The sequence below is a fragment of the Lolium rigidum genome, chromosome 3, assembly GCF_022539505.1.
Source record: "Lolium rigidum isolate FL_2022 chromosome 3, APGP_CSIRO_Lrig_0.1, whole genome shotgun sequence".
NCBI lineage: Eukaryota > Viridiplantae > Streptophyta > Magnoliopsida > Poales > Poaceae > Lolium > Lolium rigidum.
Genome location: NC_061510.1, coordinates 139,702,323 through 139,729,272, shown reverse-complemented (window position 1 = coordinate 139,729,272; position 26,950 = coordinate 139,702,323). Strand labels below are relative to the sequence as shown.

At 43.6% G+C, this 26,950-nt stretch overlaps 2 protein-coding genes and 1 non-coding gene across 3 annotated transcripts; 1 reads left to right on the top strand and 2 right to left on the bottom strand.

Annotated features, from left to right (window-relative positions):
• The first annotated feature begins 2,770 nt into the window (after nt 1–2,770).
• Nucleotides 2,771–7,895, top strand: LOC124702401 (transmembrane protein 87B-like). Its single transcript, XM_047234542.1, has 6 exons — nt 2,771–2,976; nt 3,854–4,787; nt 5,258–5,353; nt 5,716–5,852; nt 6,483–6,654; nt 7,489–7,895. Exons 1-5 carry the CDS (start codon nt 2,771–2,773, stop codon nt 6,607–6,609), a joined length of 1,500 nt encoding a protein of 499 aa, XP_047090498.1. The 3' UTR covers nt 6,610–6,654; nt 7,489–7,895.
• A 1,582-nt stretch (nt 7,896–9,477) lies between these two features.
• LOC124702400 (phospholipid-transporting ATPase 1-like) lies at nt 9,478–16,665 on the bottom strand. Its single transcript, XM_047234541.1, has 9 exons — nt 16,593–16,665; nt 14,201–16,110; nt 13,537–13,867; nt 12,549–13,404; nt 12,216–12,339; nt 11,391–11,610; nt 10,741–11,199; nt 10,372–10,663; nt 9,478–9,977 (listed from the first exon to the last, which is right to left on the bottom strand). Exons 2-8 carry the CDS (start codon nt 15,960–15,962, stop codon nt 10,462–10,464), a joined length of 3,954 nt encoding a protein of 1,317 aa, XP_047090497.1. The 5' UTR covers nt 15,963–16,110; nt 16,593–16,665; the 3' UTR covers nt 9,478–9,977; nt 10,372–10,461.
• Nucleotides 16,666–26,048: 9,383 nt separating this feature from the next.
• Nucleotides 26,049–26,167, bottom strand: LOC124704779. The gene has a single exon (XR_007003666.1). It is a non-coding gene; the product is annotated as a U5 spliceosomal RNA (small nuclear RNA).
• Between the last annotated feature and the right edge of the window lie 783 nt (nt 26,168–26,950).

Below are 26,950 nucleotides of genomic sequence, written 5' to 3'. Positions count from 1 at the left end.
ATGAAATTCCATTTTTGTGGTACTGTAGTTGATTTTGCTCTATTTATCCTATACTTTAGTTCCTTTTTAATTTCCAATTTCAAGGGGACTTCCTCTCTGTGTTGAGAAAACTTTTCTTCTATTCTTCATTCAGTTCAGTTCGGAAAATGGGGTACTCAAAATACTGCAATAGGTACGCGCAAGAAATAGGCCAATTCAGCAACTTTTTGTTCCATTTTCTCATGATGAATTCAGTGATTCAAAAAAAGAACTGGGTGAAATTACATAAGGAAATTTTATCTCAAAGAAGAGGAAAATGGGGATATGGAGAAATAGGTAGACGCTACGGACTTGATTGTATTGAGCCTTGGTATGGAAACCTGCTAAGTGGTGACTTCTAAAGATAGAGAAACATTGAAATTAAAAAAAATGCAATCCTTGACCATAGCCGTGTTTTGAGAAAACAAGGAGGTTCAACAACGTGGGCTTAGCCATGTGGTTGGGGTCGCAGTGGCGCATCCTAATGATCAGAGTTCGATCCCTGCCAGGGACGAATTACTGGAATTGTCACGCCAAGTCCCGCTTCTACTATATTAATAGTGTTCTAGTTCCTCCTAGACACTGTTTGATTTTGAGAAAAAAAAGGAGGTTCTTGAACTAGAATACAAAGAAAATGGATAGGTGCAAAGACGGAGAAATGAATTGAGTTAATTATGTTGTGTTCTTAGTGGAATTCCTTCTAAATTTGAGAATGAAGGCATGTAGGAGTAACCCGTTACCTTCTGGGTGGAATTGCACTTGAACTATGATGAACAATATTCTCAATCCATACTTTTATATTTTATATTATATTGTTCAATATGTTCGCAGAGAAATTTATGAATTTTGCGAAGATAGGGTCTATAATAGAAGTAATGAAGCGAATAAAAAAGCGAGGCAATCTAAATATCGCTAAGACATCGGGACAGTCTAAGTGATTCAATCTTCGCCTTCGAATAAAGTGAATTTATAAAAATACTTGTATGCAACAAAACCCATGGGGTCCACGGGGTGAATCCATTTTAAAAAGGACATTTTTAGCATAGGGAGCGCTACAGTTGAGGGAACTTGCTTTAGAAAAAAGAACATATTAATAGCTTATATATCATGGGAAGCTTACAACTTGGAAATAATTTATATTTATTTGGATCCACTAAAGGATTAAGCGATGGTGTAGTATCGGATCCCAAAGGTAGTAAGTTTGTTTTTCTTGCTGATGGATACAAGTCTTTTAAAGGATTCTCTGAAGATTTTATATATAAAACTAGGATAGGTCCCTTCCAGAAAAGTCGAACAAAAAAAGGGTAAAAGAAAGAATAAAATAAAGACTTTGTTCCACCTTATTTTTTTTCTCCAAGCTCAGCCGCAGGCACCAAGTCCAATATAAATGAACTTTTCCAAAGATGATGGACAAAACTCATTCAGCTCATGAAAATTCAAATTTAAGCTAAGTTAAGGGAAAATTGCATGCAATGGAGGGAGTACTATTGTGCAAACAAAAGGAAAATGATGCTAAAAATACTATTTTGCCTTTTGGTACAAAACATTTTTTTACGAAATTCCACCGATCTATTAATAATCATCAACAATAATACAAAGAGGTCCAGACATATATAATAAAATTACAAATAGGCTACTGGACCACCTAGCGACGACTACACACAATAGCGCGAGCCGAACGCGTGTCGCCGTCCTCGCCCCTCCGTCACCAGAGCCAAGCAAAGCTTGTCGTAGAATAGCTTGTTGTACTAGACAAACGGGAAGTCGTCGTGTTAAGATCCCAAAGAACTAGCGCACCAGGGAAACAACTGTCGCCAATGATGACAACCGTAGATCGAAAGAGACTGGCCTAAAATCACACCAGCGAATGCGAAAAACGACCGGATCCAAGGAGATCTGCCGAGCACATGACTCCACACGCCCTCTACTGGCGCTGGACGCACCACCTGAGCGAGGATGGGGCAGTGTGGACCTTATTCTGACTTCAAGACGTAGCCGTCGCCTCACCATCCCGAAGAAGACACTGAAAACAAACTAAACGAAGAACTCAAACCTTCCCGCGGCGAGCCCGTGGTCCGACACGTCACCAAGGCTCCAAGGCTACCAGAGACGGAACGAACCGACAGCGTCGCCTGTGAGAGGGACGAACCCCTAGATAGGTTTTAGAGGTACCTCACAGTCACCTCCTGTGTATTCTCCTGCCCCATTTCGGTACAAAACCTTAAAACTTGAAAACCATTTTTTCTTTTGAGGTATTGAAAACCAATTATTGGTTAGATGGTTAGTAAGTGTGGTTTGGTGTGATATAGACGATTTTCTCCGTGAGATACGGTGCTCCTGTTGACAGAGGAGCGTGACAATACTCACCTTGACATTTTGAGGATTTTCTACTCAAACTTCGGTACACGGTGTATGGGTACGTACGCGTAGAGTAATGTCTGTACGTACGCACGTCTATGTCGTCCAAACCCGTCGTAGCCGTATTTCGTTCACACGCCAATGGACCAAATTCGCTGGTCCTTTCACCATCCTAATCGCGACCACTGCTAACTGCCACTTTTTACTGATGAAGCAGCACTGGTCAAGCCATGTTCTGATTCTGATTCCTCCGCACACCAAACCTTAACCACCACCGGCTCACACCTCCAGCGACCTCGAACCTTCCATCGCCTTCCATCCCAATTCCCGAATACCAGAGCAACCCCTGCACGCGACGGCGACGGCGACGGCCTCCTCCGCCCGCGCCCTCCCGATGCGCCAGCCGCGGCGAGGCGCCCGCCAGGGCCTCGCCGTCCTCGCGCTCGCCCTCGCCATCGCGGCCCGCGGCGCGGACGCGTCCATCCACGACTACTCCGGCGGCGCCTTCGCGCCGCGCGCCAACTCCTTCTTCTTCCACGGCGGCAGCGAGGGCCTCTACGCGTCCGACCCCTCCTCCAACTCCACCACCTCCTTCATCAGGTACGCGCCCCACGCCTACTCCCCTTAATTACCTTAGGGTTTTGGCGGGGATCGAGCTGCGCTGCCCCCGGTCAGCCACGCTCCGGTCGGGTTTCAGGGTTAGGATCTGATTCTGATGCGCTTTTTGTCTGCCTTCTTGTTCTGTTATTAAATTTCGGCCGCGTGCTGTTTTTTGGGGAGACAGCAAGCTGTATGATTGGGTTTTATGGGCTCCAACTGCTGTTTGATTTTGTCTGCTCTGGGTTGAGTCTCCGGTGTTACCTCCGATTCTTAGTTGTTGCACTTCCTAGTGTTGCGTTAGTGATCGAGCGGAGATTTGTGCGCACAGACATTGATCTGTTGAGATGATGTTGCAGCTCCATCAAGTTGCTTTGTTAAAACTTATTTTGCTTTGAAATTGTTCTGGTGTGATACACATTAGTGAACCAAACAACCGAGCTTACTTCACTTCTTGTCCTGTTTTGGCATATTCAGGGGATGTTACCGTCTTTCTTCGATAACTGGATATCATAAGCATTGCCATAGATGTAATGTAGTATATTACCTCCGTTCCAAAATATAGGCCTTTTTAGAAAGCTCGTATATATTTATCTGTCAGATGCTAATTCGATTGCCATGGCCCGACATTGTTTACATAGAGGACACATGTAACATGACGCTGCTCCATTTTTTCAGTGCAAATCAGTACATATATTAGCACCAAGTCACCAGCTTCGTTGGACAATACATTTCGTGAAGCGTTTGCTTCAGACTCACTTGTGTGTTCATATGTATGGGTGAACAGCACAGCACAAATATATTGTGACAATAAGAATATCGCGAGTTGTTATCCTTCAGTTCCAGAATTTCTCCGCTATCTAATGGGTTACTCTTTCAGGTTTGACATTGTTACATTTCGACGCACCCAGGAGTCAGCAGCCAGGCATGAAGAAATGCAGCAAAAGACAGGATTAGTAGAGGCTATTATCGTTGAGATCCAGGACAGAGACAAGATCGGGGGCTCTTACTTGCACTCTGATGCCATATGCTGTACCCCTGAGCTTGACAAGGATAAGTCTTGCAAAGTGGGTGAAGTTATTATACGGCCAAATCCTGATAATCCAGACTGGCCGAAAAGGATTCAGACATTCTTTGATGGTACAAGGGAAGAAACCTCTATGGGAACACAGAGTGTGTCTATAAACAAAACAGGGATGTACTATCTCTATTTTATGTTCTGTGATCCTCAACTCCAGGGATTGAAGATTACAGGCAGGACAGTTTGGCGGAACCCTCATGGTTACATCCCTGGTAAAATGGCCCCAATGATGACATTCTTTGGTTTCATGTCACTTGCGTATCTTGTACTTGGACTTCTATGGTTTCTTCAGTTTGTGCGCTATTGGAAGGATATTCTGCAGCTGCATTACCATATAACAGCTGTTATTGCCCTTGGCATGTGCGAAATGGCTTTCTGGTACTTTGAGTATGCTAACTTCAATTCAACTGGAACCAGACCTATGGGCATAACCTTGTGGGCAGTTACATTTACTGCTGTGAAGAAGACCGTGTCTCGCCTGCTTCTGTTAGTAGTTTCAATGGGCTATGGTGTTGTTCGACCCACATTGGGTGGGATTACATACAAAGTCGCTGCTCTTGGTATCGTCTATTTTATTGCTTCAGAATCTCTTGAACTTGTTGAGAATCTGGGAAACATCAACGACTTCTCTGGGAAAACGAGATTATTCCTGGTGTTACCTGTTGCCATACTTGATGCTACCTTCATCATCTGGATATTTTCATCCCTATCTAGAACTTTGGAGAAACTGCAGGTAGCTGCTTCACTTTTTTGCTAGTCCAAGTAAATAATATGTTCTTGTTCGGCCCACATTGGGTGGGATTACATACAAAGTCGCTGCTCTTGGTATCGTCTATTTTATTGCTCCAGAAGATCTTGAAAGTTTAGTTGGATGTATACAACATGCTATTATTAGTATTCTTCTCCAAACCGTGCTGTTTTTTCGGTCTTTCTGAAAGCAAATGCAAGGGCTTGTGCTATAGCGGTTTACATTCTAGCAAACCAGTAGGTAGTTGTAATTTATGATAAGCATCCATCCAGTACTCCAGCTGTGGCCATGTTTTCATCAATCAGCATCTGTGTTGCATGTTTAATATAAATTTAGCTATTTTAGTGCGAAACCTACCTCCCGTAAAAACAAATCTTGGTGGTTTTATTATCTGTTCTTTTATTTTATCCTTTAGTCATATCTTATGTGCTCACCTGGCTCTAATTATACAACAGCTGCGGAGAAGCATGGCCAAACTTGAGTTATATCGGAAGTTCACAAATTATCTAGCTATGTCGGTGCTTATCTCAATTGCTTGGATTGGCTATGAGGTATTTGTTATGCCAATTCTGTTGCTGTAATTTGAGAATATAACCGCAAATGGTGAATGTTGGTGTGCCTTTTTCCCATCTATATGACTATATGTACATATATAGACTTTATCATATGATCACCAAACAATGCTTGTTTCGTGCAAACTATTGAAGGTTATAGAAACAAATAGCATATCAACTCTTGTGTTATATTCCACCTTCTATATGATATTATTGTGCAAAACATTGATAAGCATATGGCAATAGCACTTTACACATCTTATTCACTCATTGAGTTGTTTGACTGTTTGGAAAATCAGTACTCAGCTTTATGCAGGTTATGTTATATGAGCTGACTTCTTTTCTTGGTCTTGAATCAGCTATATTTCAATGCAACCGATCCATTAAGTGAGCTCTGGCGAAGGGCTTGGGTCATCCCTTCTTTCTGGAATGTCCTCTCATATGTCCTCCTTACCATCATATGTGCACTTTGGTCGCCATCTCGTAATCCAACAGGGTATTCCATCTGCTATGAAGTTCACCGTCTTCTCATTTGAATAGAATTGATTATTTATTTTGGGGCTTTGTGTACACAGTAGAGTTCTTTCAGATTGAGCCCTCTTAAGGCTCTAACCTGTGATCATGTATTTCGTCCTGTATTTGTCTCTTGTTGTGATGATTCATATTCTTGAGTAAGCTATCTGTAACATACTATATGAAAGGTTCCTTTAGAATCAACATTTTCACGATATTCTGAAGTTAACCCATGTAGATGTTGAGTTGAATGCATATATTGCTACAAACATGTGACATCCTTATTGATCTAAAGATGCAAGCGGTACACTTCTAAACAACAAAGTATTATTTCTCCCGTTCTTGGTCTTCGCTGGTGTAATCTAATTCACATTATCTGAATATACATAATGCCTCCTATTGCATATTAACATCTTCCTTCAACATGTTCACTCTTTACCAATTACCATTAGTTGATTCATATCATATATAAAACCCCACTCCATACATGTAGCTTAACTTAGATAGTATGGAAAAGACTCCTGATTCCACATCGCAATGTTGCTTTATTGTGAACTACGAACCGTGTGCACATTTTAATTTCTGTTTTTTGTGGTGTTCTTGCTGTGTGCAGATTTGCATATTCAGAGGATACAGGTGATGAGGCTGACGAGGAAGGACTCTCTCTTGTAGGCAGTGCTGTTAAAGGAACCGGAGATATGGTGAATATGCATGTGTTTCCTGAGGATAAACGTGCATGAGAAGTAATTGACTTGGTGCAGCTGTACTCCTGGTGGAATGCTATGGTACGTCGTTTTTGTGTTCTCCAAGCATGCACCTCAGTTGACTTTGAGCACTGGAAGCAGAAACCTTGCAAATATGGTTTGGAAAAGTCAATACATAGCATAGTGAATTCAGGATTAGTTGACTCTAGGTAGGGATTACAGATGGCTCTGCGTGGTCATAAACTCTGCCTTTTGGCGTGCAACTTCATACCCATCTTCATATCTTGCTGTGTCTGCACCCTTCTTGTACCCCGCCCCTTGCTGTTTACTTAATACTATTCTGTAGCACACTAGCATTTGTGTGTCATACTCCTTTGATCTACATTAATGCATAGGGCGTTCTCTTTTACATGCTTCAATCAGCCTATTGTGTTAGGTTTCTCTTGAGCATCTATAGAATTGAACTTCACGTTTATTTACTATAGCAGAGAGCTACAAGCATGTTGCAGACTCGTCTGCTTTCTCCTCTTTTGTGAGGAAAGTTGTGTACTCCATCCCACAAAGGATGTTTCAACTTGGTCTAAATTTAGATGTATCTAGACGCGATTTAGTGTATAGATACATCCAAATTTGGACAAACTTGAGACATCTTTTGTGGGACGGAGGGAGTACATTTTTATAGCTGCATGGAAATTTTGAGTTTAAGCTGTATCATAGTATGATTACTGTTGTTTTCATGTCTTGGCTGAGGTAGTTTTTGCAAAACATTTAAACATAACATGATCAGCATTGTTACTCTTGATCAGAAGTGTTTGCATGTATGAACCTCGCTTATTTAACTCATCATCAGTGAAGTAGCAGTACAACTATTAGTCATCATGCTAACTGAACTTTTTTCTCTGCGCTGAACTGCAGTGAAGTACTCTAGTACTGTTCTCCTCTGGATTCACGGCTAGCTGATATCTTTTATAGTGTGCGCGTGGTTCCCGATGTACAGGTGGTGACTTGGTTTTGAAGGATTTGACTTCCACAGAATTTTATCCGCCCCCCAGTGATGACTAGCCATACAATGATACAAAGAAGTCGTGAAATAAATTACAGTTTGAGACCGTAGAGGAGTTGCTTATGGGCTTATTGCAGTTCTTGAGGTGGCGTGTAGACTGGTAGACTGGTAGAAGCCTACCCTGTTGAACGTTTGACTGTATCATCCTCACTTCGCATGGATCCCAATGATGCCGCAGCATTGGCTTATTGTATTTATTATATGTATGCTTATAGAACGAATTAGTCACCATATAATGATATCTATTCATGGTTTCCAATGTTTGTTTAGCCTTAAGGATATTAAGATATTGTGGTTTCTGATGCATGCTTATCAAGTGGTGTTTATGTGATGATGCTGCTGCACACATGCTTGTCAAGTGGTGTTCATGTGATGATGCCAGGCAGTCACGGTAGGATGTACTTCATCATGTGAAAGTTGTCCGAGATTTGTCTAATTTCATATGTATCTAATAGTAAATACTCCCTCTAGTTTATTTAACTGTTGGAAACTTAGTACAAAAGTTGTACTATTACTAAATCCCTTACACTTATAATGGATCTGATTGAGTAGCATCTAGAATCTAGATACATCTACATTTTGATAAATCTAAGAGAAGGAGGGAGAATTATAATGTCAAGTGGTGCTTAAATACAATACAATTACACTTTCTAGTGTGATCTCTCGAGTTATTCCATTTAATAGTTAGTAGTACATCATAGTATGTATGGTTGGTTTCTCAATGTTTACATTTTTAGAACTATTTATTTCGGCAAGGAGCACGTTTTTACGTCGCTGCCGTTAGAAAGCAGGGTTCCAAGGGAGCGGGAAATGGCCTACGGAGATGATTAACTGTTCACGAGTAGATTTGTAGTCTTTGGTCCTACTAGGTCTGGAGGTTCTTGTGTCCAACGTGGGGTCACCATGGCAGTGGAACTGGTGGTGAAACGAATAAGATAGGCTACATCGCCGTCTAAGTGGCGTTGTCTCCAACACCAGTACACCGCCACCGAGCTAGTTGGTGTTTGACTTCTTGAACTCTGTTATCTCCGCATGTGATCCTTGTTTAGATGGCCCTTCCAATCCGACTCTTCATCTCTTTCTATGGAAATGGTCGCGGCAGTGGAAGCAAGAGTAAAGAGTAAGGTAATATTGCTTTCTCCGTAAAATCTTTTTGCAACGCCTTCAATCCTGATTTTCTGATATATCGAAGATGGATTTTCATGTGTTCTACCGGTCAAGAACTAGGCCAAGACGCTACAGATACTGGTATCGTCCCGTCTCTAAGGGCACGCACTTGGTGAGGACGTGAGATCCTTGATAGACCAGATCTGTTGTTGCTAGAGTCCACCATAGACCTGATCGGTTGTTTTTTAGCCCAGAATGCAAGAAATTTCTTTCATTTCATCCAGAGCGGCAAAAGTTTGACCACAACATCTATGATCTATCAAAATAACTGATTAAGATTTGCGAAGACCTTACCTTATGCACAGAGTTAGTTCTCAGTTGTATCAATCTCTTTCATCACTTTGAGTCTATAAAGGAGGAATTCGTAGTCTGGAAGATATACTATGCACGTACAAGGTTGTTAACTAGTCAACCACGCTACAGAACGCACCAAGTACGACACTCAATTTAGCAGCGCAAACTGGAACGTCGAAGTGATGTCAAATCGCAGATGAACAGCTGAGCAAAATTGCGCAGATAAACTGTTGACGAACACATCTCTCCAAGGATCCAAGCACATCTAGTTGCCAGAAATTGGACTTGCGTCTGAAGGAACGATTACTGTGTAATAATCAGAAGACAATAAACTAGCCAAGACAGGCAAGCACAAAACACTTCGTCATGCAACTCAGCAATAAAGCACACAAAAGATGATACATAATGGAATGGCCACCCCTTTGTTGGACATGTACATCCTAACCATTGTTGGACTTGAATTTCTGAAGTTATGGGTCACAGGAGGAAATGAATCATGTAATCTTTCAAAGCATAAAATTCAAACTAGACACACCACTAACTCTACCTAAAACCTCGATGAGGTAGAGAAAAGAAAAAAAATTGGTTAACATATGGTCAGGTAATACAAAAGATTTGGCAAAGTGTGAAAAAAATCTGTATCTATGTACCTCTTTTTATTTCCTCCTAGCCACAGGCCCCTATCATAAATTACAGAGTATATATCATTTCCCCCGATATCTGTACATTTGTCATCTGATTGATTACTCAGCCCCCGATGGACGAAGCTGTTTGATGCCTACCCAGTCAGTCCGTTCGCAACTGCCGCTTCATCGCATTTATCAGCCTCTTCTATAACCGGAATCCGTTGTCTTTGACGATTTGTGTCCTCATGTATAATCTAGTACCATAGTTTGGCAAAAAAAAAATGCATAACAGATAGGTCAGCACTTGTGCACACTGAGAACTTATCAGAATATACTGTAGGGAAACGCTATGGAGCTAGATAAAAGTGGAGGGCATGGCAATGTTTAAGCACTAAAAAGATAATGCAAATAATACTTGTTAAATTGCTGTAGCTGCAGTTTATGTGATTTTTTATTCTGGTCCTACAGAAACACTGTTAGATTCTGATTGCAGGTAAAACGTTGTTACTTTGTAAGGTCAATTACAAATAGTCACAAGTGCATGGTTTGGCTGTAGATAAGTAATGCAAACTGTGCTAGGATATGTGTAAGAAAACATGATAGGTAGATAATGTAATGTGTCATATATCAGCAATGAATAACACTTACCAAAAGAAATTCGACAAAAAATCAGCTCAACAAATGAATCAACACAGTTCCCAAACTGGGAGACAAGCTAACTGCATGAATCCATTGTTGTTAGCTGATATCTCTTTCAGGCCTTGATCCCGACTGTTGAGGCAGCTTCTTTAACAACTCAGCTTCTCTTGCTATTTGAATATCAGATGGCCAAAAGGTCTCATATATTACTTTGCAAAGAAACCGAGGAAGCAACCCCAAGATTATAATAAGAATAACACTGAGCCAGTAAGTTCCTGAAGCAGCCATGTTGTATATTGTCCTGCCACGTAACAGAGTCTTAGGCTTGTCACCTTTAGACGATATAAGAGGGTTCTAGAGAGCTCAAAGAGAACTTACCCGTAATTCGGGAAAACAGGTATAGAGTCTATTAACACCATGCACAAAAATGTTGCAGCTATAGAGCCCCATATGGCAAGATGAGTTATAAGCACCCAACGTTGAATGTCCATGGCCAGATGAATATTGACAAGTATAACCACTGCAATCGTCCATAAACTTCCCATACTCCATATGTCCATTGTACTGATACTGTATGTGAAGAAAGGCACATAGAAAAGGACAAGGCTTTGCCACAAGGTGTCTAGCATTGTGATCCAGAAGAGAGTCATGTTGTAGGCCTCATTCCGAAGCCCTGCTTCATATAGTCTCGGATAATAAAGAAGGGTATTATGACTCAAGTCCTTGTCCAGAATACCAACCACTACTGTGGGAACTGATGTGTAGATAAGGGAATAGAAAACACTACTCCAATCTGTTAGTGCAAGAGTTGCAGAATATGCAGTGTGCAAGATATACCTACACAAAATCATTTAACATTTCGGTCAAGCTGCTTTACAAAATGCAAACAAAAAAGGAGGCCAAAAGGGAGGAGGCTGCCCTATATTCTGACATAGGAATAGCCAAAGTCTGGATGACAAGTTATAAAGGAAACATGTATGTATTTAACATACGCATAGGAGAAAACGTATATAGGGAGGATTATGTACCAGAAGAGCATTAGCACAAAGACAGCATTCCGATAGAAGTTGTACAGAATCATGTATGCCATACGCTGATAATTCCAGTGCCCGTGCACAAGCAGCAACCTCTTCAAAAAGCGGAACTGCCCCATTGCAAAATCTGAAGCCATCACTGCTTGGCGACCTTCTTGACCACATATTCCAACACCAACATCAGCCATTTGTATCATTGAAACATCATTTGCCCCTGTAAATAGCAAGCAAGATCACAGAAAAGCAGACTGTCAATACTTTCAAGATCACTAAATAGTGCAGAAAAGAGTTAGTACTCTCTTCACGAAAGGTATAAAATGACAAGTTTGATATACATCGAAAACTGAAACTGGCCTCATTCTACTCATCCTAGAGTACAGATGATTTGATCTCCAATTGCTACTCAAAGAAATGCTTTGTGGCTTTGCGCTAATTGTCAGATTCAGCAGACAGGTATTATTGTATATAATTGTACTCTCACAGAAATGCAATGCACGAGATGTGGCCAGAATACAACAACAAAAAAGTATCCAGATGTTTAAGATATAAAAGATAGGTGCAACCATGTATTACTACCAGTATTCGGACTATCATTCACCATGTAATGGAATAGATGAATACTTATAGCAGCTCATAACTAGGTTCAACTACAGCAGGAAAACTAAAAAGAAACCATCCGCCTGAAAAGCTTACATTCTAGTTCAAGCAAGTTATCATGACTACCAATTTGCACTACCATCAGATGAGCATATTAATAGATAAGAAAGACCAATATGCTCAGTAATGACATTGCAACATGAATCAGATTCATAATCTCACCATCACCAATCGCCAAAGTCATGTCACTTGTCCTGCTTTTAATTAAATCAACGATTCCAGCCTTTTGCAGAGGAGCAACACGACAGCAGATGACAACTTTACAGGAGGTTGCCACGTCAAATAACTGCCCAATAAGAAGATGGAAAAGAAATTATTACTGTAAGTATGAATACACAATTTATGTTAGCAAACTCTATGGTTACGTGTGCATCCATGGGGTGTGAATTAAAAGAGTAACCAGGATCGCTGAACTAAAGCTATTGACTATACATTTGACCAAACAAAACAGAAAACTAAATTATGTAATCATTAAATAGGATATGAGTCTCAAACCTCTGATTCCAAATCTTTCTCTAGAATATAAACAAGGGAGTTTCCATCAATTATAAGTGCTAACTCAGCATAATCAAAATTTGGTGATTTCTCATTGTATTCTGACTTGTTATTAGCAATAACTCCAGTCAACTGCAGGTTCTGTGTTCCACTTTCAGATGCTTGACCATTGGAGGACCTTAATTTTGTAACATCGCCATTGTACAAATCTTCCGTGTTTTGATAATCCTTTCCAAAATCAGTTGACTTGATTCCATATTTCTCTTTAGCTTCAGCCAGAAGACGCCTACACTCAAACTCTGAGGAACCATTTATGATAATTGATTCCATACTTTGAGTTAATAGTCGACATGATACACCAATCGATATAGCAGTTTCTTGCTTATCTCCCGTGAGAACCCAAACCTTGATTCCAGCCTGTCGGAGGGACTCAATGGCCTCAGGCACACCATCCTGCAACTTATCTTCAACTCCAGTTGCACCCAGAAGAGTCAAATTACACTCTACAAGACCTGCTGCCTGACGGAGCTTTGCCGATCTCTCTGTCATGGAGGTGCTAGCTTCTTCATATCTTTCCTGCCATTCACTGAACTCTACATCGCTCAGGTACTTCGAACCAATTACTAAGGTTCGTAGACCCTCCAAGGAATAACTTGACAAATGGTTTTCTGTAGTTTCTCTAATTTTGGCATGGAATGAATCAAAGAGTCCGTCATCATTCCCACTCTTCAAAATGCCAAGCATTGAAGTATCAGCACCCTTAACAAGAACCTTCACAGTGTCGTCTGGAAACCTTACAACAACAGACATTCTTTTTCTCACACTATCAAACTCATGGAGACCAAGAACATCCAACCTGTTTGGACAATGAATTTGCTTTGTAAAATACAGGTAGAAGATTGTCAACATGTACAAAATGAATTCCATGGCTGAAATCAAAGGTAGCTACAATGTTGACATAAAGAACAAAGGATATTCTAGCATTTACCTTATCCTCTCCCCCTGAACATCTATCACAATGTGGCCAGTTGTCCTTTCAATAAGCTTGTATCCATAAGCGGAAGCCGCTATTACTAAGGCCTGCTCATCAGGTGATTCACCCTGGTAATCAATTGCACCAACCTCATTTAATTCATTGGTCAAATCAGAAGAACTTCCTGTGCTTACTGGAATGACAGTATTGCATGCAGCCAAAGTAAGGAAAAAATCATGGGCAGCGAGTCTTTCCTCCCCAAACAATGGTTCATTCAGAAGTGCTAGGAGTACTGAATCAACATTGATTTCTGACTTGGGCTTTCTGTCATGTTGTCCCGAAGACTCTGCAGAAGGATACAAACTTAAGCATGGGTACGTACACGATCAAAAGCTACATGAGAAAAGAGAATAAGCAAATATCAGCTGAATTTGAGTATTTACTAGTTCAAATTCTATGTTTAGCCATGTGACTAGAAACTTGAAACTAATTTAAGCTGATTAAGTTAAGTACAGCAGTTGGTAATTCAACCTGCGGAAAGGTGGGTCTAGTTTCATCAATCAAATCTATCACCGATCATCAAGGTTGTTACTAGTTACTTATTATGGGAACAAAAGGCTGGTCTGGAACAAAAGAAAAGCTACCAAAAAATTAAATAAGAAAAAAACAGTGAACTTGCCTGCAGGGGTTATTTCATGTGACGAGTCACTATTGACCTGCAAGGAGCTCCCATAATTCCTCCCGTAGATGCTAGCTTGCTGAAATTCCATCTTATTTTGAGTCAAGGTACCTGTTTTGTCCGAGAAGATATACCGTATTTGACCTAGGTCTTCATTGATATTCAAGGACCGACATTGAAATCTTGAACCTGAACTACTGTCGTACATCCGAGTATCACCAATCATAAAGTATGATTGCCCCACTCTGACTAGCTCCATGGTGATGTATAGTGATATTGGTATCATTATCTGAAAGATAATCACAGAACTCAAGAAGGAGAAAAATATCTGCAACGAAAGGCCATAGAACTCAAAATCCTTTCTGTTTTCCCGGCCAAACGTGTAGTACTTTCTCCGGTAGTATGGTAGTGCATCAAGGTTTTTAGTATTTCTAAATAACCATACCCCCATCCCTGTAGCCACAACTGAGCATGTGATCAAGAGGAAAGCTGATAACCAAAGGGTTTCCCTGTTCATGTAACTCTCGAGGTTGCTGCACTTTGAACGAGATATTGTACTGTTCAACATAGCTTTCGTCTCCTGACCAGCATAGACTACTACCCCAATAATCCATTCCGTGTTTTTTAGCTGGCACCCACGCAATACAATGTTAGACTGTCCAAGCGGAATCCTCTGACTATTCAGCTCCATGGTAGCTGTAAACTCATAGATGTTTCTGTTGGGCTGCTCACATTTGATCAGCCCCAAATAGGAGCTGTTGCATATCATGGGAACGGTTTCCTGGCGAGCATACCTTGTTTTCAGGTTTGACTCGCCATCCAAATTCATTGTTTGGATGTAAGCTATACCATTTGGATCACTTGTGCCCAGCAGGACCATATCACATGGCATAGTTTCATTTGAGTGGATTTTGACAACCTCCCCAACACAGATGCTTTTCCACTTCTTTGACCGAAAATCACCATGCTGGAGAACAAGAGCCTCACGGTTATTCTCATTCCTGTCAGATCTGTGACGGCGCCAGTCTTCATAACCATCTTTTATAGCAGTCACGAACAAGACGAAAAGTAGCGGGAACAGCGACGCGGTCCTTCCAAACACAGCTAGAGGAGGTAGCTGATTCAGAGCAGCAATAACCAGGAAGTACACGTAGGCCAGCCGGTGGAACTGGATGAAGAGGTTCTTAGGCAGGAACGTAATGAGAGTATACTTGCTCGTCCGAATCTCGTTCCCCGTAAACTCATACCGATCGTTCGTCCTGTCAGGATCATTGATGTGGATCAGCCTGGGATCATGCTCGTGCTCATGCTCGGACGAAAGCATGTCCTCAAACTGCGAGCTCTTGTTCCTGCCCCTCGGGGGCCGGTCCGGCTTCTCCTGCGAGGATGACACCGCTCCGGCCTCTCGGGATGACGGAGAGCTGCGCAGCATCTCCATCGCACCGCCCCAGGAAACCTTCCGCTGGCCCTCCTTGTGAGCGCATTCCACCGAGAGCCGATGGAAGAACTGCGAGTCGGCAGACTGGAACCCCTCCGCCGCCCTGCTCAGGCCAGACTCCAGACGGCGCCTCGGCGCAGCAGCATCCCCTTCGTCGACAGAAGCGGTGTCGCAGTCCTCGTACACCGAGGAAGAGGCCGAATCAGCCCGGCAGAGGCAGCCTAACGAGCCCACCGATGGCCGAGCAGGAGCGGGAGCTGTGGGCTTTGAAGGCGGGTCTGCGCTTCCGGATGTTGACAGGAGCAAGGGATCCACGGTACTCATATATAACTGCCGCGTCCCTGCCCATGCATCATCCCGGTTACCGGAAGGATGGGTTCAAACAGGGCTTCAGCACGCCGTGTGCCGCGCCCAGCTCGTACTTGGACGATCCTGCACCATGGACGCCTCCGGGACTGTAGATTCCTTCAGCCTGCAGAAAGAAACAGAGAGTTGATTGGAGCTTAATTTTCCTCGGGTCATGTATTGTTCTGAGAAGATAGATAGATAGCTGGAAAGTAAAATCTGTAGCAGAATTAAACGAGCTTGTAGAACGCAAAGCTGGGCCAAGCATTTCCACGAACATGTCATGAATGGCTGGCAGCTTAAAATAGAGGAGCAGCTGAATTACTAACAGGAACTAAGCTTCATTAAACCCCCCGAGAGAACAAACAAACAGACTCTGGTCGCGGAGGTGTTGAATCCCTCGGAATTCAAACTGTGTAACACCCTGAGGTGTACAGTACCTCGGAGCTTGGATCAAACAAACAAACAATCAACGACGCTTCTAGCAGAAGATGGTAATGAAGAGAAAAAAAATCAGAGAAGACAAGGCAGAGAAAAAAAAGATCTGAGATCGCGCCAAACGGAGAACACAGCCCGGGGCGGGGGACCAGGCGGAAACGGGACACGCACCGAAAAGGAGGCCCTCCGGATCGGGCCAGGCCAATGCCGAGCTGAGCAGGGTCGCCCCTCGCGGCGCGGGCCGCGGGGCGCGGGGCGGCGGATCGGCGGCGCGCTCCCTCGGATCTGAGGAGCGCCGCGACGGCGGCGGCGGCGGCGGGGAGCTCCCGGGGCCGGATCCGGCGGCTGGCTGGGCGCCTAGGGTTTAGAGGCGCCGCCGACGGCGAGGATGAGGAGGAGGAGGCGACGGCGGGCGGGGGTGTGTGGTGTGTGGGAGCTCTTTTTGTGTTGTTTTCTTTTTTTTCTTTTTTGCGCGCTCGCTGTCGCTGGGTGGCGAGATCGGGGAGGAGATGAGGAGCTCAGTGGTGGTGGTAGACGTAGACGGAGGCGGAGACGGGTGGAGGAGCGCGAATTATTCCACCTCTTCTACCTGTCTTTTCTACGTTTTTGTGTACCCTGTATGTATTTCTCGGGAATTCCACTTCTGTCCTTGGGTGGCCTCTAGCCTCTAGGGAGTACTGGCTTTCTTGTTTTGGCGGTTAAAGTCTGCTCAGCCAGTTTCAACCTCAAAAAAACAGTTTCAACCTCTTTCAGTTTTTTTCTTGTGATTATGACTAGCATTAAAAGAAAAATCAAACAATATAAAGCAGCTCAAGAAAAACGAAAATTACAACGAGATACTTGAGAAGCGTTTCATCTTCAACCTCCAGACCGTGTCGGCGGCGCGCCGCCGCTGCCGTTTCTCCCTGAGTCGGTCTGACGTTGTTGATTGCGGACGGGAAGTCGCCGAACGGGTCGAAAAGACCACATCCGTCTAGGAGACGAAGAAGTAGGATCAACTGCCGATGAAGCTCCTTGACGATCAGAAGATCCCCACAGCCAGACAAAATCCTCGGAGACCACACCATACCCATAAGCTTCTCGACGTCGCCGTCGAGATGGGGTTGAAGCCAGGGAAACGTTATTGCACGAGGCGCCGCCTCCACCACCAGAGTGCCACCCCTACAAACAAAATTCCTAAAGACGGAAACGAAGCCCTCAAAACTGGAAAACGAACCCCCCCCCCCCCCGACGAGAGTTGCAATCCACTATACCTCCATGGCACAAAGACCACAGAGGGGGCCAGATCGGAGGTGCCGCCGACGGGAGGCAGAGGAACCCTAATCGCCTGAGGACTCTCACAAGCGAAGGGGTATGCCAGCTCGACTCTCTAAACTTCTCTTTATTGATTTTCTGATTTTCTCAACTCGGTACAATCTTTGGCAGGTATGTGTGCCCACTGTTTTCCAAAGAGAGATCAAGTTTCCTCTAACCATTTAAGTTGGAAGATAGTTATTTCATTAGTTAGAGAAAGTCTACCAAAAAGCATAAAAATGCCCTCAGCCCTCATGCCAACATGCATATCGCAGCATAAATCTGGCACACACCGCATAAGAGATCCACCCATCGAGGTCACCAAAAAATATCATTGATATCCCTTCGTGACATGAATTCCACTGATTTCAACTTGACCACACAAAGCCATCTATGCAACAAAACCCATGTAAGACAAGTCATATTGTCCTTCTGTTAGTTTGGTCAATAAAGGCAACTCAGAGAGGTTGCCTCCCAGAATTTAGGTCACACTCGGAGGCCGGATCACAAACCTCTAAAATGAGAGTTGTGTGTAGATAAGATCGCAGTTAGTGACATCATCGTGAAGGATCCCATTACAGATGTCTAAAAACAACTTTTGTGGCCGATATGCTATTTTATTTGAAAAAATGTACTCATAAGTTTTTTTGAGAAAACAAAAAGGAAATATGTAATGCGTAGATGTTAGAATACACTATGGATGAACAAAAAAATTCACATAAATCGGTTTTATTGGCGAGCTGTAAAACAAAACATTACAAATTTATACGCATATGTATTTAACATGCGCCCGAAGTTTCGTGAAGAAGGTGCATACACTATGCCTAAAAAACCTCGAAATCAGGTGTTAAAAGAAAACGATTTAAAAGTACTTTTTTCTGACATGTTACGTTCAAAGCTCGTCTTTTCCCATGAAAATTATGTGTACACATAGGTCACTAAAATACACACATTTGTAACCTTTTTTTGCTATCTTATTTAATGTTGCGCTATTGTTTACTATCTTGACCAACTATGTTATCGTTGTAGGACACTTGAAATATACTTCCTTCGTCCATAATTCTTGGATTGACCAAACTAACACAAGGAACAATAATCAACGACGAGAATTATGGAATTTAGGGTGTATGCTTTTACGAAATCTAGCGGATTTATATTGCGCTCTAACATATTTATCTAGCATTTTCAAACTTATCGATTATGAACATACTTAAAGAAATTAAAATAAAAGGCTAGAGCAAAAAACTTCAGCGGATATCCATGCCTCTTCGTCAGTTTGAATATTTTTAAGAGAACATGGCACTTTGTTGATTATAAAATGGTAAACAATCTCTATTCGGTCACACATATTTCATTACACAGAGTCTTTCGGATGCAATCCAGAGCAGAATTTCTAAAAAAAAATCGACATTTCGAGTTGAGGCAGGGAAATAAGATAATAAGGGTATTTTCGTCTATAAATTGTATCTCCAATTTACTCACGACGACAAAGTTTTGTGTCTAATTATTTTGCCTGCTACATACGGCAAGCTAAAGAAGTGGCAATGCCCATCTATCTGGTCCGATTCAGATCTCCTTAGAGTGTTCCCAACTTCCCATCGAGCTTTGCTTCTCCAGTTCTTCTCCATTTTGTTTGAAAGCAAGTTGGTAAGAGGGACCACCACCACCTTCATCCATCGACCAAACTCAGCTTTGACAAAATGCGGTGCAGGTACAAAGTGTTGGAGGTTATCCAACCTGTATCCCAAAACCCGAATGGACGCTAGTGGATCTGGATATCCTTCCCTTTTTACCCAACCGAGAATTTCGATGCGGTGACCTCGCTAGATCCTCAGCCAATTTCGCTTCTCGCAGAGACTATCTGGTACGCAAGCTGTCAGGCTTATTATGCCCATGATGGATGATGGACAAGTCCATGTTAGATGAAACATCAGTTTAGTTTAAGCAGGGAGACAAAAAAAAATGGAGGAAGTCTCTTGTGATTAGTGTACTTGCGAAATGATCTGGGGACAGGGAAGAAGGTCCGACGACGAGTGACGACGGCGTGCCGTGCACATTGGGCGGACGTGGATCCATCAAACTTTTCCCGCGATTGTCGCTTCGTTGGACCCCATTTATTGGCTTTCCTTTTTCTTCTTTCCCATCTTTTCCACCTTTTCTGTGTACGCTGCCGCATTGCTTATCGCCGTGGTCTACGGCGTACGACTGCTCTTCCCTTCGAGGCGAAGCATGCCGTGCAAATGTTCGCGTGCGTATTTGCTTCTCCAGCTTTGTGGATGTCGATATAAGTACAACCGACTCTTCCCTGCGAAAAAAAAGATAAAACTTTTTTTTAAAACGGATAAGATAAAACTTACTTCCTCCATTCTACAATATAAAACGTTTTGGCAAGTTGGTTTAGATAAAATCTACTTCCTCTATTCTATAACATTGGGGGGCTTTTCATCCTTTTCATTGTTCACATGTTGATGGCACACCAATGTTGTCGTCTCTCGAGTTTTGTGCCTATCAGAACCGTCAGGACAAAACAAATAAAGTAGTAGACACGAAGGGACAGGGATCCGGTGCCTTGCTATAGGCGAGTCACGGCGTGTCTCGCCTCCATGCATCCACCGTTCAAGCAGATCTCACGGCCAGCATCTACTCAAAAGCAAACCAACATGAATGGGGGCGGACACTAAAACTTAGCGCCTACAAATTCATAGGCAGTGAATGTAAAATCGCAGGAGTTCGCACGAGTAGCTTGGCAGCTCCCGCCGACGCCGCTGTATATATCAAGTTTTCATTCTTCAACCTATTTTCTACTTCCTCCGTTTTTATTTACCCTATGATTTTGACTTTCGCCAAAGTCAAAGTTTCTAAAATGTAATTAAAGATATAGTAAAGAATATCAACATCTATAATTACACATTTACATAATATAAAAATAGATTTCAAGATAATTCTAATGATACTAGTTTTATATTTTAGATAATAATATATTTTTTATATTTGTAGTCAAACTTTGTGAAGTTTGACTTTGACAAAATCTAGAAGCGCAGGGTAATTGTAAACGGAGGGAGTAGTACAAAGGTCATCTCTTAGCCCGACACATTTCGAACATGGAACAGGGCCGTTTTGATCCCCTTATATCGGTCCGCGGACACGAAAAAACCCAGATTTCAGCACACATATGTTTGGGTCGGATACGTAAATACGTTTAAATAAATTTTAGCCATTATTCATGCTGATGGTAGATAAATCTAGATATAATATATTTGTACAGAATGTTCTGGATATATAAACATAGGTTTAGGATTTCTTACATGTGTCAAATATCCAACGATCTCACTATCCTATGGGCCATGGGGTGCCCTTCCCTCCCGCGCAAGCAAGCAGCAAGGCAAACAAATAAGGAACAGAGCAAACATGAGTACGAGAAATTGAGATGGTCATGAGGTTGCCACGGTACTAGAGTTAGATAGCCTCGACAAAACATTGCGTTATGTACCAAGTTTATTCTTACTTTATACATGAGCTCGGTGCTTGCATTTGAGAGATGATAAATCTTTCGTTGTGGTTCCACCTTGATTAAATTACTTTGTCCTTGCCAATTGAATTTGCCGTTCATCACTTCACAAGTTACTAGCAGAATGCCCGTGCTTCGCTACGGAGCAAACGGCAGTTAATATCTTTTATATGTATCTAAGGGTAGTGTATGGTACCTCGCCATGTAGTATACAATCTATGCACACACAAGTAAAGGATATTTAGCTCTGGAGCATTGTTGCTTGAAGCCTATAGCTCGTCTATCTATTCCATGCAAACTACATATTGGTGTTCTAGAAAGGCTCACGCTTGAAACATGAGGCAGAGAAAATTAGAGAAGCGAGACAAGTCAGGGCGTTAGGAAAATTTAGACATGGGCCTGAGAAAAATTTAGAAGTTCTCTAAAAATTGTCATGGTGATGCTGATGTACATAAAATGCATCCTTGCAATCAAAGTTCAACAACTACATAGGCCACTGAAAAATTAACAAAGGTTGAAGGATAGAAAATTGAAAAGGCCAACATTTTTTCATCAGTGAAGTGGTCCGGAGCGGGTCACACGCTGAGAAAGACGTTGCGGCCTCTTTCCCCTTCGTGCCACCCACACAACTCCATCGACTCCAGCATAGACGTAGCCAAGATTCGGGCAGCGGTGTGGTGCCGCCTCCTAGCGTCCTCCTTGCCATCGGGCACTGCAGTATAGCGGTGATCGACACGGCGGAGCGCGCGAGCGAGGCAAAAGGGAGGCGGCCGAAACGGCAGAGCGCACGTGGGAGGCAAAGGGGAAAGGGTGGAGCGCGCGAGCAACGAAGGAGAAGGAGGGAGGCGGCGGGCGGCGCGGCGGGAGGGGAAGGGGAGAGACGATAGGGTTTCTAGCGATTGGCGATTGCCTTTTCCCCTCCGTTCAAGATTTTTTTGTTTCTCATCGGGCTGACTCAACCAGAAGCCTACTTGTGGCTCAGTGCATGTGGAGGGACGCGAGCGAGCGCGCATCGCTTTCTCGACACATGCCCTATCATGGATAGGCCAGGAGTGCTCCATGAGGGTGCAACATTTATACCTTTAGATGTTACCCATGTATTGCTCCTATCGTTCTATCATCGGTACCGTCTTTCTAGTTGTTATTCCTCGGTCCGTGGCATGGTTGGCGGTGTTGTTCGTACCGGCGATGGCGTCATCCTTATAGTTGGTGACATGGCCATCAGCGTCGTCGTGCCTACTGTCAACGGTGTAGTCAGCAACATTGATGACCCCGTCCCTACTATCTGCGGTGTGGCGCAGTGGATTAGAAGCAGAGCGGACAGTGTGGCGAAGTGGTCAAGCTAGGCAGACATGAAGGCAAGGAAGGCTAGGCAGATATGAAGGCAAAGAAAGCTAGTGTAGCTTGGGAAATGCACTTTGGTTCATAGGAGCATTTGCTCTCATTATGTGAATCCACATTTTGAAGTGTCAAAAAATTCTAAACTAAATTTTTACATGTACATCTAAATATTTTATGTTGGTACACAAATTTTGAAAAAAAAGAAAAAAAAATCTACGGCTCCTGTAAAAAAGACAAATTTTGATGTTGTAACATGACCACGTACAGCGCATTTTTTTGTCTTTTTTGTATACACCATCCAAAATGTTGTTTTTCCACGAAAACTTGTGCACGAACAAAGAATGTCTCGATGTACACCAAACAATTTATGTCAATTTTTTTTTGACATTTTAAAAATTAATTTTTAATTATTTTGTATAATGGGAGCATTTGCTCCTATGAGCCAAAACACCATCTCCGTGTAGCTTGTACTATATGTTTTAACGTACTCTGTTCAAAAAAAATAAGCAAGCCAAAGCTAGCTAACTAAGCAAGCAATCGAATTGATGGATGGATGGATTGTACATTCATGTGTACGTGGTGTTCTGGCCTGCTGAGCGTGCATGCTCACTCGCGGGAGATGCATCCGTACCGCGCGACGGCAGATGGCTGGCCTGAATCGATCAACCCATTTAAAACTTTCCTCTAATTTAAGCGGAGGACAGTTGGTAGTTCGTGAGGATGTTGTTAGCGATTTTATAGGGATCGGATAGATACCGCTCTTTTTATCTACTCTCTTCACTTATCCAGCCAGACGTGGGATAAATCATCTTGGATAGTAGACGTGGGGGGTATTATTGTCCATCCTAAAAATGTGACACCAGGCATTCACCAGTTTGCTCTTAATAGTAGAGATAATCGTCGAGCAAAAATGTGTAAATGACTAGAGGGGATATATTTGTGCTATCTTAATTTTTTTATCTTGTTCAAATAATTATATACGACAATGGTGAATCCATTTTTCTATGCATATACAAGCAAGGAGAAATGAAGTCAATTACATTGATTGTAGAAATGAGTTCTTTTAGGGTAATTAACAGAGCTACTACGTAACTTGTCATTAGTTATTCTGCACCGCGGATACGGTTGATGTAAATTAACACTACAGTAGTAGAGAATGTCAGCCCGAAAAAAACAATGGGAGGATTTTCGCTGTTTTGCAAACTAGATTTGCAATAGTTCAAGGTCCCAGGCAGTTTTCGGACAAAGAAAACCTCAACGACCTCATGAACATTTGTGTGATTCTTAACATTATGATTATCAAAGATGGAGAGGTTTGGATTTGGGGTTCTTCTTTGACAATGTTGTTACTCGTGTGAAACCAAAAAAAAATCCAGATCGAATCCAAGCATTTCTTGAGACATATCATGACAGTGAGAACTCCGGCACCCACAATTAGCTTAAGGTTGATCTCATTTAGTAGCATTCGCAGATGTGGGAACTAGTCCGCCACTTATATTTATTTCATTTCGTATTCATTTATGTGTGATTTGAACAATCATAATTTGTTATTTGTTTAATTATTTGAATTTAAACTACTGATGTAATTTAGATTACTGTTGTAATGTGTGATGTTTAAACCATTACAATTTTGGTTTATATTGATGTCATATTTGCATTTTGTACACTATATGAGACATACATGCTGAAAATTAACATGATTTAAGGGATAAAAAACGCGTGGCGCGGAGCAGACCGATTTTAGCTCTTCAATCGCGTTTGGCGTTTACCGTTCCTTTATGAGAGTTTTCAAGGATCGTGGGATAAGAGGTTTGCTAGAGCATCTTAGTCGAAAATCTTTGGCGGAGCTGATAATAGCCATAGGCCATAGACATTGGATGGGCAAATGGTTCAGCGTCCGCATGAATTGATCAAGGAGAATTTAGATTGGAGTATCGCACGGGTACGTCTTGCTTGGCACACACCTTCTCTCTGGGGCTCGTCAACGCCATGCCATCCACCCTATGTGTAAGGATGCGCCACAGCGATTGGACAGAACAAATTGAAAACGAAGCTGATTGCAGGCTGTAGGAAAATCATGGAGCAGACACCCCGAGCAGTAAGCACGATTTTATCAAGTCGGAAAGAATATGCCCCAACGGCGCAACAGCACAGGGACGCCCACCAATTTGGTGACGCGCGCTCGCTCCAAACCGACAGCGCCACGCCCGCGCACGCCGACCCGTCGAGTCGGACCAGCGCAACGCCGGCGGGTGGGTACGTGGCTCCACGCGTCGCGCGACCCCGCCACGAGGCGCGCGAGCTGGCCGACGTCGGGAATCTTCGGCAGTCCCGGATAAATTGCAGCAGCCACTGTGCCCCCAGTTGTCCAGAATCTCCCGCTCCCACTCCCGAAACCGACACCTACAACAACTGATCCTACCCTACAGTAGCCCAACTACTCGACGTACCAGGATCGACACTGCACGAGCAATCGAGCATGCAGTCCGTTTGCCCCACCGCGTCGTCGGCCGCGCGTCCACCGCTGCGTGTCGTCCCGCGCGCCCTCGCTCCGGGAAGGATTGGTTGGCGCCAAGCACGCGTTCCATTGGGCGGTGGGACTCTCGTCGTCACGGCACTCCGCGCGCAGTGCGGCGACGGAGCGGAGCCGCCGGTGGAGGCGCGCAACGAGAGGACCGTGGTTTCCGAGGGCGAGCACGAACACGAGGGCCTGGCGCCGGAGCAGCTGGAGCTGCTGGAGGACGAGGCGATGGGCGGGGAGGACGAGGGCCGGAGCGCCACGGACTACGACCGCCGCGCGCACATCTTCGAGGAGAGCTCGCGCGTGTTCCGGGACCTCAAGCACCGCCGCGACGGCGAAGGCGACGCGGACGGCGGCGTCAAGGTCGGCGCTGCCGCCGGGGGCCACGGATGAAGCAGCACGCCACCGACAGCTAGCCCCACATCTGTAGCGAGAAAGTCACTCCTAATCCTAACTCCAAAGCGGAAAGTGCTCTACGATCTGTGTGTAACCCAGCACGTGTTCTTCATGCATCTTCTATTAAGTGCTGTATGGATGTTCCTTTCACGCCATCGATCTGGTGGAATGAGTACGACACCGCGATTGAAAATGATCGGTGCGATGAACTGTGTTCATAGAAGCAGCTTATTAATCTGAACCACTGTACATGATACAGCAAGTGCGAGTTGCCGCCACACAACAGGCGAGGGAGATTTTTTCCTCTCAACACTGCCTTGTTGCTTTCCTAACATAGTATTGCTCGCTGTGCGTCGGCCTACCTGGTCGACACCACCAACAAGAAGTCCAACAAGAAGTCGTTGTTTCGCTGTTGATGATGCGTTTCTGTCGAATCCTTCGAAGATCTAGGTTAAGGCAAAGATCGTCCAACCCACATGGATACTAAGACTCGGAAAAACTCAGATAAGAAATAAGACTCAAAACTCACAATCAAATTTGGCACAATGATTAGGATTGCATTGTTGGGTTCCTCCAAAGAAGGAGAATCCCCTCTAAAAATTAGAGTATGCTGCAAATTGCAGTGTGCACACGGTATTCTTTAGTAAAAGGCGAAAGAATAGTTCGCTTTGTGCCCGCTGCGCAGCTGCTTGCTCTTCATCGCTGGCCTTGGCCCTCGTAATATACCACTCGCTCCAAGCGCTCCAACATCAACTACCGATGTGGGACTAATCCATCCCTGGTAGTGTTTATGTCTTCTACCAGCCGCATGTTTGGGCTTATATGGAGTACTAGATAGGAACGCGCGGCTTGCCGCGCGCTTGCCCGCCTACGGCGAGCAAGCAGAAAATGAAGACATGTTGTGACAGAACAAAATAAGAAGGAACAATTGCTGAAATTAAAATGTGGCATCCAATTCTATTTCATGTTTGGATGCGCAAACCGTGAAATCGAACTGCATAGTAGCAGGGAGAGAGGGAGAGGGCTGGAAGAGGTCGATTTGGAGTTAGCAAGGGAGAGGCCACCGCTCGCCGCCGTTCCCCTCCCGGCCAAGGAGGGGACACCGCCCACCACTATTCCATTACAGGCAAGGGAGATGCCATCACCCGCCGCCATTCCCCTGGCTAGGGAGAGGCGGTCGTCTACCGATGTTCCCTTGCCGGCCAGGGAGAGGCCACCCTCCACCACCATTCCTCTACCACCGTTGTTAGTATTGATGGGCCCACCACCATTCCTCTACCACCGTTGTTAGTATTGATGGGCTTAACGTGTGTCAGTGTGGGACATGACAACTGTTTTTTCCTTCTCACAATATTCTATTATCAAGAGAAAGTGAGGCAAGTAAGTAGGAATGAAGACACCCTGTGAAAGAACAAAATTAGAGGGAACAATGGTGTAATATAGTAGAAGGGGCATACATAAGCATAGTAC

What these genes read in the sequence shown, in the direction of transcription:
- LOC124702401 (XM_047234542.1), top strand. Translation starts at nt 2,771, where the DNA reads ATGCGCCAGCCGCGGCGAGGCGCCCGCCAGGGCCTCGCCGTCCTCGCG. An exon ending in GAACTTTGGAGAAACTGCAG is followed by an intron (nt 4,788 to 5,257) that starts GTAGCTGCTTCA and finishes ATTATACAACAG; the next exon opens with CTGCGGAGAAGCATGGCCAA. An exon ending in CCATCTCGTAATCCAACAGG is followed by an intron (nt 5,853 to 6,482) that starts GTATTCCATCTG and finishes TGCTGTGTGCAG; the next exon opens with ATTTGCATATTCAGAGGATA.
- LOC124702400 (XM_047234541.1), bottom strand. Translation starts at nt 15,962, where the DNA reads ATGAGTACCGTGGATCCCTTGCTCCTGTCAACATCCGGAAGCGCAGAC. An exon ending in ACATGAAATAACCCCTGCAG is followed by an intron (nt 13,868 to 14,200) that starts GCAAGTTCACTG and finishes ATCCTTCTGCAG; the next exon opens with AGTCTTCGGGACAACATGAC. An exon ending in TTTGTGCTAATGCTCTTCTG is followed by an intron (nt 11,200 to 11,390) that starts GTACATAATCCT and finishes GATTTTGTGTAG; the next exon opens with GTATATCTTGCACACTGCAT.